Below are 19958 nucleotides of genomic sequence, written 5' to 3'. Positions count from 1 at the left end.
GGGCTGTGCGAGGGGGTGTCCACTTCAGCTGGAAGCCATGGTGCGTCTGACGTTTTTCCGTGTGCATATGCTAGCTACGGCAGGGGGCTTGGTTGGTGGCAGCATGGCCTTTACCTGGGGAGGCCATGGAATGTAGTGCAGCTTGAACAAGTATGACTGGGCTGCCACCTTTCGGCGGAGCTGAAGACTTTGGAGGATGGTTCCAGGTCCCAGGAAATGCAGGGCACATTGCTGTACCTTATCCAGCTGGGCCATGTTAGTTGTGGCTGCGCTCGCCCAGGCCAGCAGGGCATATTCAAGTAGGGGTCGCACGAATCCCTTGTAGACTGCCACTCGACCATGGTCGTCCAGGATGGTGTATACTGAGTAGTATCCAGGCATGCCCCCCTGGTCCGGATACCACTATCTGCAGCAGTCAGGTACCCTCCTCTGTCTTGGTCACTTACATCCATCTCAGCAACCTCTAGTCATGTGACCCCCCCCCCCCCCACCCACCCATTCCACACCCCACCCCGCACAGCACTGCCAAGAGTGTAATTATCCCCCCCCCGCCCCTCCCAAGAGTGTACAACTCTGCATATGGGGTCTCCGACGGCGGAAACTCACATCATGTGTCTCAGGTACGTTTCGTACTGTACGTACAAACGAAGGGTAGCGTGCGCGCAATCCCAATATCTGCCATGATCATGCATACGCACAGTGAGTTTCTGTCAGATAGTGCTTTTTTATTACTCCGCTGCTCGCTAAAAAATGGCTGGAACGTACAACTGCGACACCGCACCACGTGATGTGAGTTTTCACAGCCGGCGAACCCCATAGAAAGGGTGTCAGACACTCTTGGCGGGTTATAAACTCTTGACACTATCTGCAGCAGTCATGTACAGTCTGTCATCGCCACTTACATCCATCTCCAGCAGGTCGTCCATACTGAACTCCTGGTTGGAGTGGGCCGAGCCTTTCAGGCGACCGATGCGCGTCTCCTGGTCGTTGGCCTCTCTCCTCTGCTTCTCGTGCTGCAACTGCAACGAGGATACCACCTTAACAGGACCACAATAACACGTGTGTTTGTGTGCATGCCGTGGGTTTGGAGCATATTGAGGTTATGAAACTACATCATTATGACGTCATCATGACATCACTGGCACATTGTCATTACATCATCATTGGAGATGCTTTGTGTGGACTGTGGCGTATCAGTGCTAGCACTGATTTCTCACTCCATACAAAGCGTATGGTACTAGTACACAATGATGTGATCCACCCAACCTCTATTGCTTGGTCACGTTACGAAGCACAAACGAACACAACGGGGTGTTTCATTGGGAGATGACCATATGATCACCCATTCATTGAACATGTGACTATTGTCCCAGGAATAGGCCAAATGAGGTTGCAACAAACACATCTCGACTACAATTCAGAAATAGAGAGGATCTGGTGTTCCTCACACTATGATATGAGATTTACTAAACGCTTGACACTCATAAACCACGGCCTCTTCGCTGTGTGAGTATCTTCTCCGTCACAATCGATTTACTGTTCCCTGCGGATGGGCAATGACTGAAAATATGGTGGCGGAGAAGATATATCTATGCAGCACTGAGAGACGGTGTGAGAGCTCATATTGAGTAGTGTCTTGGCTGCTGCGTTGGGCAGAGAAACATAGAGCTTTCAGAAGAGAGGCATTGGAGGCTCAAATGCCTTTCTTCTAAATAAAACTGCAAGAAGCCTGACCCTTGATTCTAGGAGAGCTTTTGGCAACCAATAACTTGGTGATAATTATTATCAAAATGGTTGTGGAGTTTTCCTTTTGCAATGGTCAGGTCTGGAAACTTGTGGAAAGACATCAACAAGAAAGATGTAGGTTGCCGCTTTAGAAAATAGGGACACGTTTAATATGTATGCCCCAATGTAGTGAATGGCGTCGAAAATCAGACCTGCAAGCCAAGTTCAGCGGCTGCCATAGTTTCAAAGCCTAATGCCTAGGTTCCTTCTGATTCTGACTGAAGGATTCTCTGTCCTTACCGTTTTTGCCATGGCGTCCTCCCGTATAGCAAGGCAGGCCTTAGCCATGATGCGTACCAAGCGGATGGCACGGTGAAACATGGCATGCAGCTGTATGTGCAGAAGAAGATCCGGGTTAGAGGTGGCATAAACATGTACACACACATAAACATACATGTGTACACACACACATCTCAGACCTCAGACCTGCCCATCGCGGAAGCGATGATAGCGAACAGCTATGTTAGACATAGCAACTTGTGCTGGGATTACATCATTCAACAGCTTGCAAGGCTGATGAATTGACCGCCACTATTTTTAGCCTGGTACGTATCCACCACACAGCTGATTGAAGTGACTTTTTCTGGCCAGTGAATCCCTATTTTTCATTTTTCCATTTTTTCTTTTTTTCTTTTTTCTACACACACACCACATACTCCGGCATACACTGGCTGTTGGTAACCACCCAGGCGAATGAAAGAAAAGTCAGGAAGAGTCCGAGAAAGAGAAGAAAGATGTGTGCGACCATAATCGTCGGGAATTGAACCCGCAACCTCTCGATTGGAAATCGACTGCACATACCACTGCACCATATGGGACACACACACACACACACACACACACACACACACACACGCACACACACACGCACACACACACACACACACACACACACACACCTCAGACATGCCCATCGCGGAAGCGATGATAGCGAACAGCTATGTTAGACATAGCAACTTGTGCTGGGATTACACCATTCAACAGCTTGCAAGGCTGATGAATTGACCGCCACTATTTTTAGCCTGGTATCCACCACACGGCTGTTTGAAGTGACTTTTTCTCGGCCCATTGAATCCCTATTTTTCATTTCAATTTTTTTTCCATTTTTTACACACACACACACACACACACACCACCCCCCCCCCCCCCCCGCACACACACACACCTTGGACCTTGGACGCGCTGCCATATTCTGGCTATGCGGACCCCATGGGGGGTTGAGCAGGTTCGGAACAGTAGGGGCGATGACGGGATAGGTCCTGTGGTCTACTGAAACGCTGACCGCAATTGCAAACGATGCAGAAGGAGCTACGGTCTGTGTTGGTTGCTCTGGCCGAGCCACGGCTGCACTTGTGACGTTTCATGCCTTGGCGCGATAGCACACAGCGGTTGCAGCGGGCGTAGTGGAAGCTGCAGCGTTCGCAGGACATATTGTTTGTAACCGGTGACTCAAGTGTGTCAGAAGATGCCTCTGCTGGTGATGTTGCTGGCGAGCACTTGTGTCGGGCAAATCCACCCTTGCTCCGGAACCATCTGTCGCACTGATCGCAGTGACAGCTTCCTGGCTGTTGGCTTACGGGTAGGGCACGCGTAGCTGTACACTTGTGTCGCTTCCTGTCGCTTACACGACTGAAGGAGCGGTGACAAGTTTGGCACACAACCGGTGATGGTCGAGGTCTGTTCTGCTTGTCTGGCAGACAACGGTAAGCCTGGCGCCATTTGCACACACACACACACACACACACACACACACGTGTGCACTTGTACTTGTACTTGCTAACTGCCAAAACTGGTCACGTGGGTCTCCCGGGAGAGGGGAGAGAGACTCAAAAGGAATCTTGGAAAGATGACTCAATTGGCTATTGAACCACCCAACGGTTGACACCCCCTGAAATCCCCAAAACTCTGGGTGGACTTGAAAATGATCCCACTTATGGGCTCACCACACCTCAGTAAGTGGGTGAGGACAAGGTGCAGAAAAAGGATTGACGGCATCAGGGTATCCGTCCCGGGATCCAACTGCAGTTACCCCTGCCCCCAGTGAAGGTAATACTTGGTACTAGTGTGGGTGGCTAAATCAGAGTGGATCTGATATAAGCTTCACTAGCACCATCGATTACACAAGAGTTAATCTTGCCAGAAGCAGTCCATGGTTAACTTGTATGTATACTTCAAATAGAAAGTATATGAACCCTGAAACCAACAAAGGTGGTAGGTACAACAATACACCTTCAAGCAGCCGAGCCCATTGGCAACAGACCCAACACTATCTGGCATAAGTGTACCCACCAACCGAACTAGGTGGCACGCACACACACACACACAAACGCGCGCGCGCGCGCACACACACACACACACAAATCTTAGAAGGGGAGAGGGCTTCGGAGAGAGAAAAAGATACGGGTTACCCGCCGGTAGATATACAACACAGTACTGCTGGACGCCGAAGAACGAACAGTTTAGAATTTCACCAAGCATAACATACCAATGTATTACACGGTGGTTCAATCGTGCAAAGACACTGACATACATGACGATGAGAACGGTCCAGGCTACGAGGCTCACCCCCCCCCCCGCCCCCCCCCCCCTCCCCGCCACCCCCCCCCCCCCCCCCAGATCTTCTGCAACCGATAGTACTGTGATTAGGTTTGTGTGACTTGTGACTAGACATAGCACAGAAAGCATATGCAGTAACTTAATTGATAAGTCTTTCATTCACCAAACACCTTACCTCTTCTCTGGACTTCTTGGTGGACTTCTCAGTCGCCATGTTGTCTTCAGGGCCCTCTTGCTCCGCATCCTCAGTCTCGACTCCTCCAATGTCCACATCACGGGTGATGTTACGCAACCGTTTCAACACCGCAGTGAACATCCATGGCTCGGATTGTCGGCGGCTGTACACAGAGAGAGATAGAGAAAGAGAGAGAGAGAGAGAGAGAGAGAGAGAGAGAGAGAGAGAGAGAGAAAGGCGAAGTGAATGTGATAGCGTTACATCAGCCCAATACTGCACCAGCGTACGTAGAACGCCTCGGGGTCAAAGGTGGTACGAATGTGTACGCTGGGAATATCCCCCCGGAAATAACAGCTGCTGATTGGCTGAATCCATGGTTTCCTATGGTACTATGGGGTGATATGTACTATCAGGAGTCCATAAACAAGAGTATGCAGCGGTGATCTCTTTTCTATTGGCCAGATGCGCGGCGCACTGCCTTCATTACATCATTCAGCTGCAGTCTGTGCACTGCGGAAAATCAAACACCGCACTTTCCCTCTGGTTTGAAATGCACTTTCGTACAGAACTGGAGTTCGCGCCCCCAATATTTAGAGATCGCGTGGGCACTCGGATGAATCGAGCAAGAACGGTTGAGCTGGTACGAGAGATTGCGGGTTTGAGTGTATGCATCCAGTGTGTGATGGAGGCAGGTTACGTGTGGAAGGCAGCACGCCTCATAACTACAGTTGTATACAGTAAAACCTGTAACTAAAGACTACCGTGACTAGCGACCAGCCTGGTACAGGTGGAATCCTGATACAGTCGTCCCTCTCTAATCCGGCACTTTATAATCCAGCACCCTCGATAAACCAGCACAATTTTCAGTAGCCAAAATGTCCTCTTCATGCACATTGCAGCAGTAAATCAGATTTGTTAATCCAGCACCCTCCCTAATCCAGCAGATTTTCGTGGCACAAATGGTGCCGGATTATAGAGGGACCACTGTAATTCGAATATGGCTTAATTCGAACATACCGCTTAATTAGAAGTTTTTCCAGGACCGATTTCTGTCAATACGATTCCCATATAAAATGTTCTGATAATTCGAACCTCGGACCGGACAGGTCAGGTTAATTCGAAGTTCCACGGATTCCACGTACATAGAAAATGTGTGGGATTTGTGCTGATAATTTGAAGTTAGCAAAGTTTAATTCGAGGTTCACTGTACACTGTACCGGTCAGTTCAGTTTGCATGAGCAGGCTGTGCCGGTCAGTTCAGTATCCGTGAAATCTGTGTCTAAGGTCCATAGCGCAACTCTGCGTGACCATGGGAGCATTTTGACATACATATTGTGTTGTGGGTTCATGTTTGGATAATGTCACGTATTCACTGAAGGCGCACGTGACTAGCGTTGCGGGGAAACAAGTAGGTTTTCTCATTTGCGTACATAGTAAATTCGCACTTTACTCTTGACTTGTTGAGCCGTCTCGAACGTTGTATTCCGCAAATTCCACTTCGTTGGGTCACTACTATTGTATACCTTGAAGACCAATAGTCTATATCGAAAGAAACTCACAAGTTCCAGCGATTAGAAAAACTTCTTTTCCACGCATTCGTATACGTTTGTATGCGGAGTCGAACAAGTGTCCCCACAGCGTGGCTCACGTGCGCCCATACCATGAATGCAGCGTGGGCGTCCGCCATTTTAGATGAATACGTGCCATCAGAATGTCCGGATAATTGGAAGTTTTTTTCCTGGCATTTGGAGGTTCGAATTATCAGGATTCCACCTGTACTACAGACCACTTCGCCAGGCACGGACGTTGGACGTTAATATGTTGAACATGATAGCTGATAATCCGCCCTAAGAGGTTGTGCTCACGCTCATGGCAACTCACCCTAGATCTGCTGCATTGCTCATCGATCTCTGGTTAAACGACAGCAGGCGATCTTTTCTGCTGGACTTGCCCCCCGCGTCGCCTCGCACCCCAGTACCGAACACGGCACGTTTGCTCAACACAGCGGACGAGTGTCTGCCAGCTGGTCCAGTGGTGTCAGCACGATCCCCAGCAGCATTCACGCGCTGCGGCGCCCTCGTATTGCTGCTGCTCGCGCCACCACCACCACCACCGCCACCACCGCTGCTGGTCTGCAGTGGATCGCTGGCGATACGCGCTCGCTCGAGGACAGGTGAGGGACAGCAGTGCGTTTGTTGGCGCAGTGGACGCAGGACGTTGCCAAGCTGCTGCATGGTGCTCTGCGTTAGCCTTCTCGCCGGTTTCTCCGCCGCCGTCGCCGTTGCCGCCGACGACTCGCGAATGGAGCCGAGTTCGTCGCCGCTGTTTGCTGCAAAGCTGTCGAACACGCTGTCGCGCTGCATGGACGTCGCCATGCCAACGTCGAAGCTGACGTTGTTTGAACCGCTCGGTGCGTCGTCATGGCTCTGGCCAAGGGGGCTAACTCGGTAACGGGATGACAGCTTGGGATGTCGAGACATGGCCGTCGATGAGCTGAGTCTGGTCGTCTTCAGTTAGTACTCTGATGAAAGAGATATTTGAGAATAGTCATGCAGACACCAAGACGTAAGATAAAACAAGGAACGTTCGCAGTCTCTCTCTCTCTCTCTCTCTCTCTCTCTCACTCTCTCTGTGCCTGTCTGTCTGTCTGTGTGTGTGTGTGTGGGGGGGGGGGGGGGTGGAGGATATATTATGTGTGTGTGTGTGTATGTGTGTGTGTATGTGTGTGTGTGTATGTGTATGTGTGTGTGTGTATGTGTGTGTGTGTATGTGTGTGTGTGTACGTGTGTGTGTGTCTGTGTGTACGTCTGTGTGTGTGTGTGTCTGTCTGTCTGTCTATCTCTCTCGCTCTCTCTCTGGCTTGATCTGGACAAAGCTTGTCAAATCAAACTTTTTGCTAAAACACGGGACTAACATTACGAGGAAGTTCCATATAATCATGTACATGTCTATGCTAGTAATAAGAATGGCGTAACACCTCTGTCGCCTTGTAATGATTTTCATTTCTACTGCCCACAGCCGCACAAAGTCCTTGGCTAAACAAAAATGAAAATCTCTCCAAATTTCTCCAAAACAAACTTCAAATTATTTTCCAAATTTTTGCCCAAGAAAGCATCTTCAGGGATATGGAAATTTGGAAAAGAATTTGAAGTGTGTTTTGGAGAGATTTGGAGAGATTTTTCATGTTTGTGTAGCCAAGGACTTTGTGCGGCTGTGGGCAGTAGAAATTAAAACATAAAATAGTACTGCAGAATAATCCAACCATGGCGGAATTCTGCCTCAGTAGCGCTGCATGTCTCTCATTAGAGATAGAGCATATTGATTTCACGGCTCACAATCTATGCCCCGCATATAAGCTGTACACTGATGTAGAACAAGATGTGGGGCACTCTCGAAAACACTCCCAACTACACTGACAGTGAATGCAGTGCTTGTACAGTCGACTCATGGCCAAAGAAATCCGACCTGTGGGTGAAAAGCAGCACCGCGTTTACATTTAAATCACATCATGCACGATCCCTAGATACACTCGCGTGTGGCAGAGGCCGAGTACGCCTTGGTGTTGCTTCGGTCTTACGAAGTGGATTTCTTTGTACATGCACTTGTAACGCGTGGCTTATGTTCTCTTGGTTGTACAGTAAAACCTGTCAAGGCGACCACTCGGATGAGGCGACCACCTGTCCTAGAAGACCACTGCAACCAGCACCAAGGGATGCTATTTCCAGTCAATTGACCCTGGATAAGGAGACCACCTGGTGACAGAGACCACATTTTGAAGGTCCCTTGAGCGGTCGTCTTAGACAAGTTTCACTGTACATTAATTGGTGCTCATTGCTCAATAAAATCCGACCGGGTGAGCCGAGCTTGCACACTGCACCCGTGCAAAAGCCCAGTCACAAGTCTGGCGCAGTACAGCACCCAGCGTTGTATTGACTCCCGCAGGATTGGATTTCATTGAGAAGCACTGACTCTGTACATGATATGAATACCAGGCGCGTAGCTCATGATAGTCACTGTATACCAGGGAGTGGTATAAATATACTACTCCCTGGTATAAATACACTACTCCCTGGTATACACTGTCTGTAGTGCGGTCACCACACCAGCAAACTGCCCACATAGGTACTACTGTCACGGACATGGACATCCAGTCGAATGACCGGGGCCGGCGCCCTCAGCGCCTACAGAACAGTGCACATGATGCGACCAGCGCGCTGCAGAGCGTAATAATGTCATGCATGTGTGTACTGCTTACCCATGGCTGCATGACCAGCGCCCTGCGGCCGCTAGACGTGCGACCGGATTTCCATGTCCACGACAGTACATACTGCAGTAGTCAAAATAGGCAAAATGTCGACTATGAGGTAATGATTGCCGGTGGTGCATGGCCACCACACCACGCACATCATACGGTTCTGTTGTAGACATAGAAATCCGGTCGCACGTCTAGTGGCCCCTGGGTGCTGGCCATGCAGCCATGGATAAGCAGTACACACATGCATTTAATAATTGTACTATCTTTATTAGGATGACCGAGAGGCTTGTCGCCTATCCAGGGGTTCACCCCTTTGAAGGATCTACATGTACGTGTACATCAGGGAGTCGTACTCAAACTAGGGAGGTGACACGGCACAGAAATTCGTGTCACAGGGGTTGACTCGCACCCGTGACCCCTCGTTGTTATTTTTGGAATAGTTCAGTCCAGTTCAGTCCGAAAGGTCATACTTGGATCGACTCGCCTTCTGTACTTCACCTCCAAGCGTGCAACGCGAGACCCGCAAAGTATGATTTTTCTGTGGGGAACGATTTTGCCATTGATCAAGTTTTTATTGGAGTGCTCAGGCATACTACGATTGCTGAGACGTCCCGAGCACGCTTGTTCAGGTTCTCTATCTTTGACGAGCCGGTCCTACAGCCCCCTACATTGTATCTAACGACGTAGGAGCTGACAATGTAAGAGGATTTCCCTGGAAATAATGATGATGGTGGTGTGACTGCTGCAGGAAAAATGCTGGCTGTTTATGACAGTATGACTAGATGTACAATGTAGCTCTCTTGTATGGTACTTAACCCCTGCTATAAATGTGTTGTTTAGGAAGACTGGTGTATTGTGCAAGTCATAAAGAAGAAATGGGGCAGATACACGACTTACAATTTTCAAAAACCAGCTTCGTGTTATGTCTAATTTGTGTCAAAATTGTAGTATTTAGACATGACAATATCATTGGCTGTACTTCTCTAATATGGTACATAACCCCTGCTATAAATGTGTTATTTAGGCAGACTGGACCATTGTGCAAGTCATAAAGAAGAAATGGGGCAGATACACGACTTACATTTTTCAAAACCTGGCTTCGTGTTATGTGTAATTTGTGTCAAAATTGTAGTATTTCAACATGACAATATCACTGGCTGTACTTCTCTTATATGGTACTTAACCCCTGCTAGAAATGTGTTGTTTAGGAAGACTGGTGTATTGTGCATGTCATAAAGAAGAAATGGGGCAGATACACGACTTACAATTTTCAAAAACCAGCTTCGTGCTATGTGCAATTTGAGTCAATTTTTAGTATTCGGATTAACCTAGGATACGACTCAGAACAGTTCTGAACGGTTACCGTAACACTACACGCCGTCTCATAACTGCTGCTGTTGCCATCACTGCTATCAATTAGTTCGGACATGGCAGGAGGTAAACAAATTGCTGGTAGTCTTTCAAAGAATACTGGCGAGTGATGGGCTGTAAACGAAATGTGCTGCCTCAATAATTTCAAAAACTAGACACCCATGCGGCACGCTTGGAGGTGAAGTACAGAAGGCGAGTCGATCCGAGTATGACCTTTCGGACTGGACTGGACTGAACTATTCCAAAAATAACAACGAGGGGTCACGGGTGCGAGTCAACCCCTGTGACACGAATTTCTGTGCCGTGTCACCTCCCTAGTTTGAGTACGACTCCCTGGTGTACATGTATGAGCTAAAGTGAAAGTAGTGTGCTATATGCGCTGCAGCGCGCTGGTCGCATCGGATCAACATGACATTGCACTGCACGCAGCGTTCTGTACGCGCTGAGGGTGCCGGCCCCGGTCAATTGACTGGATTTCCATGTCCACGACAATAGGTACTCAAGTACATGGCCATGACCATCGATGTGCTAGGTATGCCCCTGAATGCTGTGCTTGCAGGTACGTTTTTGCTGCAAATGTGTAGCAGCTGTAGATACTTACAAATACAAGTATGTGAAGTAGTTAGTTCACTGGCAGAGCAGGACCTGATCTGCTCTCATCCCGACCACGCTGAGTCCATCCCAGTGCCTGGACAAGTCGACTACTAGGGCCAGTCCTGCCCGTCGCTTGGCCCGCAGACACCACAGGGATGAGCCACTTCAGACTGGTTCAGGCTAGCGTGCTCGAAAGTCCTGCAATCAATCAGCAGCAACGGTCGATAGCCTAGCTACGATTCTCCAACACGACGGCGGTATGGTGAGATTGGTGGCTCGAGACTGAGCTGGAAGCCTAGCGAAACATGCACTGCAGGTCAAGCTGCAAGACGACCAAAGTTTAGGAGGTTACATTGTCTATCACCTTCTGTCCAGGTTTCTGAATAGCAATCGAATGGTTCTTCCTGACCTGTATTTGGTCACCTCGCTGCGCAGCGTGGACGATAGTGCGTATCGTCGGACGCAGGTGGAGAGAACGCTGCGCTTTCTCAGCCTAGTGCGGTGTATTGTACGTCCTTCTTCACTTCCAAACACGGCCCCAGCTGCTCATAGAGTCCAAATAACAGACTAGTCGACAGCCGATATCAACTGAAGCTCCTCGATAACTTGCCTGGTCAGTGGTTTCCTATTTCAAGAAAATTTAATGAAATTCTCCGACAGCATGCACTTCGACCCGACTCCTACTGACAGTACTGTCCTAGTGACTCGGGCCCGAGTCAGGGCCTAGTACAGCTAGTCTCTACATTACCGTGACTACAGTACAGACTCTGTACAGACTCAGTGCAGGCGATCGCGAGACTATCAAAAATAATTCAAAAGATGGGTAGGTCAGAATACTCAGATGTCTGGTCTTGCCTCTTGCCGGCCTGGGAGGGCAACGTTTCCATGGAGTGGTTGCGAGTCTTGCGACGCAACCATGGTTACATCACGGGATTGTTATGTAGAAAAAATGGCGATCCAAAATCGCCGAAACGAAAAATGCGACTCTTTCCAAAAAAAATGTTTTTGACTTCTCTTTTTCTCGTTGCCCACGTGCACGCCAACGGTACCATATACTAGTACCAGCACAATCTTGACTTGACTGCATGCTGTGACATGGGCCACGTCCGGACGTGGGCGTCACGTAGTAGGCAGATCTAGAGTTTTGAATTCAATAATAATTGGTCAACTGGAATTCAAGTCTTTTCCAAATAATTGCCTGTGATGTAGACTGCCAGTGCAGTGAGGGTTGGAGAGGGAAAATGCTTTTTGAAGCTTGCATCTTGCTGCCTGTGCTGGCTTTGCTGTGGAAGCGCTTTCGTCCTAGATCTAAGCGGGCATGCGTCCTGGTGCTGGGCGATTTTGGACGAAGTCCGCGAATGCAGTATCACTGTTGGTCGTTGAGTCGCGCTGGTTTTGACGTAGACGTCGTGGCCTATGGTGGCTCAGAGCCTCACGGTAGTGTTCGTGATGACCCGAAGATCAAGGTGGCGCTCCTGCGTTCGCTGCCCGCGGCCATCAATAACCTCCCACGTGTGGCAGTGTACTTCGTGAAGGTGAGACTCTGACCTACTTCTCGTTTTGTAGTCCTCAACCTTTCTGCTTTTAAAACCATGCAAACTTTACATACTTCTATTTTCATTATTTATAGAAAAGAAAAAAGAACCAAGGAACTACAAGTTACCCTATAATGTCCACTAGCACCACCAGTTGGTCCTTTTTTTTTCTTTTCTATAAATTTATCCTGGGCTCTCCATCCGAGTCCATTTCCATTATTCTATTTCTTTGGAGAGATTCCCATGATAGGTATCCATTTACACAGACAAAGGAGTGAAGTGTTGATTTCTAACACACATGCAATGTCACAGGCCTATAAATTTATTTGTGGGAGGCTGTCGATATTCACAAAGAAAACCAAACCTAGTACCTATGCAAGCAGTAACAGAACACATCCATGCTCAAACCCCTACACAGGATAGTCATCCACACATGTTTTACCATGTTTTCCGTAGTATTAGCCGCACTGCAGGATATGCCACATCCCCATTTTTTTGCCATGAAATAATCACCTATCCTATTTCTCACCAATAATTTGTTCATCGGAATATGAGCCGCATCCTCCTTTGGGGGGGGGGATTTTGAGTGTTCAAAGTGCGGCTTATACTCCGGAAAATACGGTATTTCAGTTCATTTGTTGCCTGTGTACATGCCACGGTGATCGCACAGCTTCATGCGACCACCGCTAGTACATCACTTAAGGATTTAGTATTTCCTATGTGTTTCACAATTAGCACTTTACTACAGTCAGACCTCTCATAACCACACACATCCGTTTTCCACAAACATATCCGGATAGGCGAGGGAACCGGATAATCGAACACACATGCTGTATGTATACATGGCATATGCTGTAAATCGGTAACCGACGATTTTCTTCCGGATGGCGAGTGACCCGGATAAGCGAGGTCTGACTGTATTTACACATGGAATACCTCACTGAAGAGCTACGATGCTCTCTTGTCAGTGTTTTCTTTCTCGCTAATCCATCTACTGCTGCTTTCTCCTCAGGTGGATACGTTAATCAAAAGTTATTGTACTGGCTAGTTTCTTCTTCTACCCGTATCCACCTGAAGAGAAAGCAAGGAAAATTCTAGTCGAAACTTCAGAATGGTGTTTGTAAAGAGCCTGGAGCTGGGGGGGGGGGGGGGGGGGGTTTCCTGAGGATGTTACCTCAGAAGTGTTAAACTGTCCGTTAGTGGTACTGTGCCGTGGGTGCTGACACGAATCTGATGGTTTTGTATTCATCAAGTGTGTGATGTGTCTTTTTTGTTGTACTGGTTGTGTATGTGTGTGGTGTGGTGTGTGTGTGTGTCTCTCTCTCTCTCTCTCTCTCTCTCTCTCTCTCTCTCTCTCTCTCTCTCTCTCTCTCTCTCTCTCTCTCTCTCTCTCCCTCTCTCTCTCTCTCTCTCTTCGTGCGCACGTGTGTCGGTGGGTATATGTCTGTGCACAGGTGTTGCTGCAGTCTCTTCAGCTCTTCTGCACGCTGTACCTGTGGCTGCCGCGCGCCTCGCACCTGCTGCTGCAGAACCCGCCGGCCATCCCTACCATGGCGGTGGCGTGGCTGGTGTGTCGGCTGCGCGGAACGGAGTTTGTCGTCGACTGGCACAACTACGGCCACACCATCCTGAGCATGGCGTTGCCCAGGAAGCACCCACTCGTGCGCTTTGCAGTCTGGTAAGTGTGCACGCATAACATGCGCTCACACGCGTACGGGGCACGTTAACCCCTTTCCAGCCGTCGAATTTACACGATTTCGATTCCTGGGCAGCCACCGTGTCCATTCTGTCCATAACTTTTTCCCTGGCTGAATTTTCGTAATCGGGGCCTTCTTAGACTCATTGCTTGTGTAAATGCGCCTGAACAGACCTTAAAGTTGTGTTTGTGTAAGGGAAAGTAGATCGATATGAACTTTCAACGCACAGAGCCGCACCAAGTCCTTGGCTACACAAAAGAAAGAAAGAAAATCTCTCCTAATCCTTCAAATGCTTTCCAAATCTTCGTTTTCGTATCATGACGAAGCTACAGAGGAGTTCTGCCCTTCTCATTGAAAGTAGATCTGTTCTCTATTTCTGTTATCAACTTGTGCACCGTTTTGCATGCCCGGCATTGGGCCGGCAATCATTTTTGCTCTCGGTTTCAGACAAACATGACGACTCCGCTTTGTCTCCTAATCGTAACCATCCATTCTCAGGGTATTTGCATATACATGTACGCTCGTTTCATCCTTCATTCTTGTGTGCCCACGGCTTGTTCTGCATTGCGTGCAGGTACGAGCGGTTCTTCGGTCGCATGGCCGACAATGCGGTGTGTGTGACCAATGCTATGCGTGAGGACCTGGCGCGTAACTGGGACGTAACCGCGGTGACCATGCATGATCGGCCGCCGGCGCTGTTCCGTCCATTGCCAGTAAGTACTGGGAGGTAACTGTGTACGTGTAGCAAGAAGGAGCCACGGGTGTCTGTCTCTGAGTGGGTGCGTGTGTGGGTGCGTGTGTGTGCGTGTGTGTGTGGGGGGGGGGGGGGGTATGTGTGTGGGTGCGTGTGTGTGTGTGTGTGAGTGGGTGTGTGGGTGAGCGTGTGGGTGTGTGTGAGTGTGTGTGTGAGTGTGCGTGCGTGTGTGTGTGGTGGGGGGTGTGATCACTGGTAGCCTAATCGGTAGGGCGCAGTGTCCCGGAAAGACGGGGGTGCTTGGTTTGAATCCCGTTCGCGAATCCTTCTTTTGCAACATACGTTGTGTGTCACATGCCTGTTGCCCGAGTCAATCGGGTGCGGTGAAGGCTTTGCGCAAGCCCACGAGTACAGTTGCGCTTGGTGAAATCCGACCCAAAGTGCAAAGCTGGCACCCTGGACCAGTTCCGATTACATCACTGTATGTGTACATGTGTGGGTGCAGTCGCATTCGTGCCACTGCCAGGGTGTCAAGGGTCGTGCAAATTCAGGGCGCCAACTGTGCACTCTGGGTCGGATTTCACCGAGGGCAGCTAGAGATCGAAAGTGCATAAGCCCCAAGAGTGTGCTGCGTAACCTTTTGAACCGCGCCACGTGATGTGAAACTCTGCCGTCGCAACACTGGATAGAGGTTGCACCGACAGTTGCATACTTTGTGGATAATGTGTTTCTTGGTGCAGGTCACAGGAATGTATGTACTGTACTGGGGAGAGTCCCGCTTACACCCAGGTGACCCTGGACCTGTCTATGTCGACTGATAGTTGATTTCTCGTTCCTGGTGCACTGTTCTCCTGTGTCCCTGTAGCTTGATGAGCGACATCATCTGTTCATGCAGCTCAAACAGCAGTATTCCGTGTTTGCCGACCCGGATGGTGATGCGAATCGGACGGTTTTCACCCAGCTGGACACATCCGGCATGGTAAGTAACTCACACAAGAGTAGAACTCTACCTGCATGTGGCCATGTCCTTGTTTCATGCATGCATCTGTGATTATTGTACCGTTGTGCGTGCACTGCTTGTTGGAAAGCTGTGCTGTGCTAAGTGACTCGAATTGTCTACTGAGGAGCAGCTTGAAATTTGTAAACCCTTTTCCTGAGTGTGTATGTGTGGGTGGATATGGGGGCAACCTCTCTATCGCGTTCAACAGTCACAGGTTTTCTCGGTTGTGTGTGTGTGTGGGTGGGTGGGTGTGTGTATGTGTGTGTGTGTGCGTGCGTATGTGTGTGTGTACATGTATGCTGTTCTGACACTAGCCGGAGTATCGCAGCGGTAGACCAGCACTACTCGTCAGCAGTACCAGCTGGACGGAAGATGAAGACTTTGGTGTTCTTCTGGACGCTCTCAAAATCTATGAGGAACGCTCCCTGACTGACCTGTAAGCTGACTGTACTGTTTTAGTTCATATAGTATGCCTGCTTTGCTGGTTGAGGATTTTTTCTATATACTGTAGAACCTACTCAATCCGTGGACAGAACTGTTTCGTCCTTTGTGGACTCATCAGCGCAGCACAGAGGAAATGAGGCCGAACCTGACAGCAATGAAAACTAAATTTTCCAAAGCCAGATTTAAACCAGGCCCGAACGTACCTTGCCAGAGTGCTCAAACTGACAAGTCAGTGAGCTCTGCGTAACGCAAACAGCAAAGGCACTACCCCACACGAGAGTGCTCAACTGCTACAAAGCAGGAGCAAAAGTAGTAGAACCTATAAATTCGTTCCTTCGTTGTTTGGAATTGTTGGTGTGTGCAATGGCTACCGAAGGTAGCAACGTGTCAGGTGAGAGTGTATGGAGGAGAAGAGGAGGAGAGATTGTAACAGTAAAACCTGCACATAAAAAATAAAGGATACAGAGCGTCTCTGCTGTAACTCTGAGTTTCACGGCTTTAGCAATCATCAGACAGCAACTGACTGCAATGTTCTATGGACAACGTTCTATGGACAATGTTCTCCCTGAGTGTACAGTAGAACCTGTCAGGGCGACCACCTGTCCCAGAAGACCATCTGTCCCAGAAGACCACCTGTCCCAGAAGACCACCTATCCCAGAAGACCACAACAACAAGGACCAAAGGATGTTACTTCCGGTCAACTGCCCCTGGATAAGAAAACCACCTGTACACAGGATCCACATTTTGGAGGTCGCTAGAGCAGGGTTGGCTTGAGCAGATTTCACCATAGTTTTTGTTTGAATAGCGAATTGGTTCTTTATTGGACGGAGATATATTCTCATTGTACGTCTCATCAATATTCCCCCGGAACTGGAAAGCTGTGTAAATTGACACGGATGTGCTCGATCACATTTTAACTGTGGTCTGTCTGTCTCTGTCTCTCTCTTTCTCTTTCTCTCTGTCTCTCTCTCTCTCTCTGTTCTGTATGTGTGTGTGTGTGTGTGTGTGTGTGTGTGTGTGTGTGTGTGTGTGTGTGTGTGTGTGTGTGTGTGTGTGTGTGTGTGTGTTCAGCTCTCTTCCACCACTTGTCTGTGTAATCACTGGCAAGGGACCGCAAAAACAGTTCTACCTGGACAAGGTGAAAGAGTTGAAGTTCACTAGAATCAGTGTTGAGACACCTTGGCTGGAAGCGGCTGATTATCCCAGATTACTAGGCAGTGCTGATCTAGGTGTGTCTCTGCATACCTCATCATCCGGCCTGGATCTGCCCATGAAGGTAGGCTACTTGATGTGTGTGTGTGTGTGTGTGTGTGTGTGTGTGTGTGTGTGTGTGTGTGTGTGTGTGTGTGTGTGTGTGTGTGTGTATGTGTGTGTGTGTGTGTGTGTGTGTGTGTGTTACCAACAGCCAGTGCATGCCGGAGTATGCGGTGTGATGTGTGTGCGGGAAAAAATAAAAAAGACCAAAAAGTAGGGATTCACTGGCCAGAAAAAGCCACTTCATAGCTGTGTGGTGTAGACCAGGCTGAATAGTGGCGGTCAATTCTTCAGCCTTGCAAGCTGTTGAATGGTGCAATCCCAGCACAAGTTGCTATGGCTTCTGCTGTAGCATCGCTTCTGGCGATGTGCGTCCAATGGTCCAATGATGTGGCTAAAAATTAGTGGCAGTCAATTCATCAGCCTTGCAAGCTGTTGAATGGTGTAATCCCAGCACAAGTTGCTATGTCTAACATAGCTGTTCACTATCATCGCTTCCGCGATGGGCATGTCTGAGGTGTGTGTGTGTGTGTGTGTGCATACGTGTCACAAGTGCACTGAAGAGCGTCGCAAACCCGTAGCAGACCAGGCTGGCAGCAGGCAATGCACCGCATGTCTTCGCTGGTTTCGCAGCCCTGGCGGACTGGCCGTCCACAAATGCCTGGATATGCCACCATCTGCTACTCCAGTGCACAACCAAACCACCGCTTCTGGACCATCGTGTGACACCCGCCAGCGGCTCGCCCTACCTTGCTGCAGAGCCCACTGCAGCAAATGCGATCGTTGTTGCAAGTCAACCCGAGGATTCCAGCTACACAACTGCAACAAATGGATCAATGAAATGGCTAGGAAATCTTGCTAGGTCGTTGATGCGGCACAGCGCCTCAACCCAACTCTCCATGTCTGTCGGCCCCTCACACGAGGGGACATGTAACCGGAAACGGCAATGTTCAGGACAGACAGACAGACATACGTGTGTATGTATGTGTTTTTCCAAGATTCCTTTTGAATCTCTCCCCTCTCCCGGGGAGACCCACGTGACCAGTTTTGGCTGTGAGCAAGTACAAGTCCGTGTGTGTACGTTTGCGAATGGGTGTGTGGGTGTGCGTGTTCGTAAGTATCTATGCGTGTTTATGTGTTTGGGTGTGTGTATGTCCTTTCCGGAAATTATTGCTTTTAGCAAAGATCTGCATTAGATAATTTATGTCTCATGAATGGCAAAATTTCCAAGATCAGCATCCAGCATTGTTAGGTTGTGTCTGTGTTTGGTGTCCGTTAGGTGGTTGTGTATAGCTTTTGTGTGACAGATGGACGCATATCTTTCTCCTCTCTCTCTCTCTCTCTCTCTCTCTCTCTCTCTCTCTCTCTCTCTCTCTCTCTCTCTCTCTCTCTCTCTCTCTCTCCCTCCCTTGCCTTGCCCTGCTCAGGTGGTGGATATGTTTGGCTGCGGCTTGCCAGTTCTAGCTCACGACTTCAAGTGTCTGGGTGAACTAGTACGACACAAACACAACGGCATGGTATTCGCAAGTAGTGCCGAACTTGCGGAGCAGCTGTGGCAGTTACTCGGCGACCCGGATCAGTCGCTGCTGCTCGACTTCCGCGAAAATCTGGTAGAGTTCCGACTGAACCGCTGGGAGCAGCACTGGACGGCGAATGTTGCACCGCTGTTTCAGGACTGAACTCAGTGCTCAAAGAACTTTACTTTGTAACTTGAAACAGCTCTCCCCCCACCCACCCCAACAAGCCTGGACTTGCAAGGAGTCACACACGCAGAAGCTGGGAGTTTCCGCGGCTCCTCTCCGTGTCCACCGCCATCGTCAAGTTGGCTTGCCGTGGGCGTCTTAGTGTGGCCTTTTGAATCTGGACTTCTCCTCGGTCTCCCTGACAGATAATGCTAACAGGACGTAATTGGTCTGTCCTGGTCCACCATTTCCTTGCGCGTCTTATTCTGAGTTTTACATGTTTCGGCGCCCTTGTGTGGCTCAAAAGGAGAACTCTTTACTCACATGATGTATATGTCTTGAGATCCTTTCCTTTTCGATTTTTATCTATTTCTTATATTTTGGATTCTTACTCCCGACCGTCCCGAGCCATGATCTTCACGCGCATACATGCTACTATTGCGCGTGCACACACACACACACACACACACACACACACACACACACACACACACACATGCGCGTACACACACAATGTACGCACTGCTGGGCAGTGTGTGCATCATGTGCGGCAGGCTTGATCCGCAAGCCACCACCCGCGCTACCTAGTTAGACAGGCACCTATCCAACGTAGACTTCATCCTAGAGATAATCATGTTACTAACAGTTTCTTCCTCTTACCATGCAAGTAATATTAATAATACACAGTATACCTTCTTGTATGATGTTTTGTGAATAACCGTTCCTTGTGAAGTGTGCAGTGTGTAGACATGAACATGGCGTGGTAAAGTCTCTGGATTGGTCGGTGTTACTGTACACTGTGCTGCTCAATGAGATCCAATTAAAAGTGAGTGAATGCCACACTGGGTACCGGATATACCGGGTGCAGCCATAGACCTGAAACTTTTAAAACAGTTACATGATCGTACTGTAAAA

The 19958-nt window shown here is 49.0% G+C and overlaps 2 protein-coding genes across 3 annotated transcripts in view; one reads left to right on the top strand and one right to left on the bottom strand.

The window, feature by feature from the left end:
- Positions 1-11326, bottom strand: part of LOC135826425 (uncharacterized) — a 22973-nt gene extending 11647 nt beyond the window's left edge. The window contains exons 1-6 of one of the 2 annotated variants that reach the window (XM_065339036.1): positions 11146-11326; positions 10744-11058; positions 6398-7037; positions 4517-4679; positions 2026-2115; positions 903-1037 (exon numbers count right to left, since the gene is read on the bottom strand). In XM_065339036.1, coding sequence (XP_065195108.1) covers positions 903-1037; positions 2026-2115; positions 4517-4679; positions 6398-6996 — 987 coding nt within the window. In that variant the 5' untranslated portion in view covers positions 6997-7037; positions 10744-11058; positions 11146-11326. Of the gene's footprint in view, positions 1-902; positions 1038-2025; positions 2116-4516; positions 4680-6397; positions 7038-10743 lie in introns of both variants that reach the window. The other variant, XM_065339035.1, reaches the window with a different exon arrangement.
- Positions 11327-11928: 602 nt separating this feature from the next.
- LOC135826429 (chitobiosyldiphosphodolichol beta-mannosyltransferase-like) lies at positions 11929-19744 on the top strand. Its single transcript, XM_065339040.1, has 7 exons — positions 11929-12271; positions 13726-13949; positions 14543-14681; positions 15528-15641; positions 15977-16098; positions 17179-17383; positions 18789-19744. The coding sequence occupies exons 1-7, from the start codon at positions 11978-11980 to the stop codon at positions 19038-19040; spliced, it is 1350 nt and encodes a 449-aa protein (XP_065195112.1). The 5' UTR covers positions 11929-11977; the 3' UTR covers positions 19041-19744.
- Positions 19745-19958: the final 214 nt, after the last annotated feature.

Source organism: Sycon ciliatum, chromosome 10 (assembly GCF_964019385.1).
Source record: "Sycon ciliatum chromosome 10, ocSycCili1.1, whole genome shotgun sequence".
Lineage (NCBI taxonomy): Eukaryota > Metazoa > Porifera > Calcarea > Leucosolenida > Sycettidae > Sycon > Sycon ciliatum.
The sequence above is the reverse complement of the archived record's forward strand: the minus strand, read 5'-3'. Positions and strand labels throughout refer to the sequence as shown.

Coding starts and splice junctions, on each gene's coding strand:
- LOC135826429 (XM_065339040.1), top strand. CDS start 11,978: ATGCTTTTTGAAGCTTGCATCTTGCTGCCTGTGCTGGCTTTGCTGTGG. Junction 14,682..15,527: donor CGCTGTTCCGTCCATTGCCA/GTAAGTACTGGG, acceptor GTGTCCCTGTAG/CTTGATGAGCGACATCATCT. Junction 15,642..15,976: donor AGCTGGACACATCCGGCATG/GTAAGTAACTCA, acceptor TTCTGACACTAG/CCGGAGTATCGCAGCGGTAG.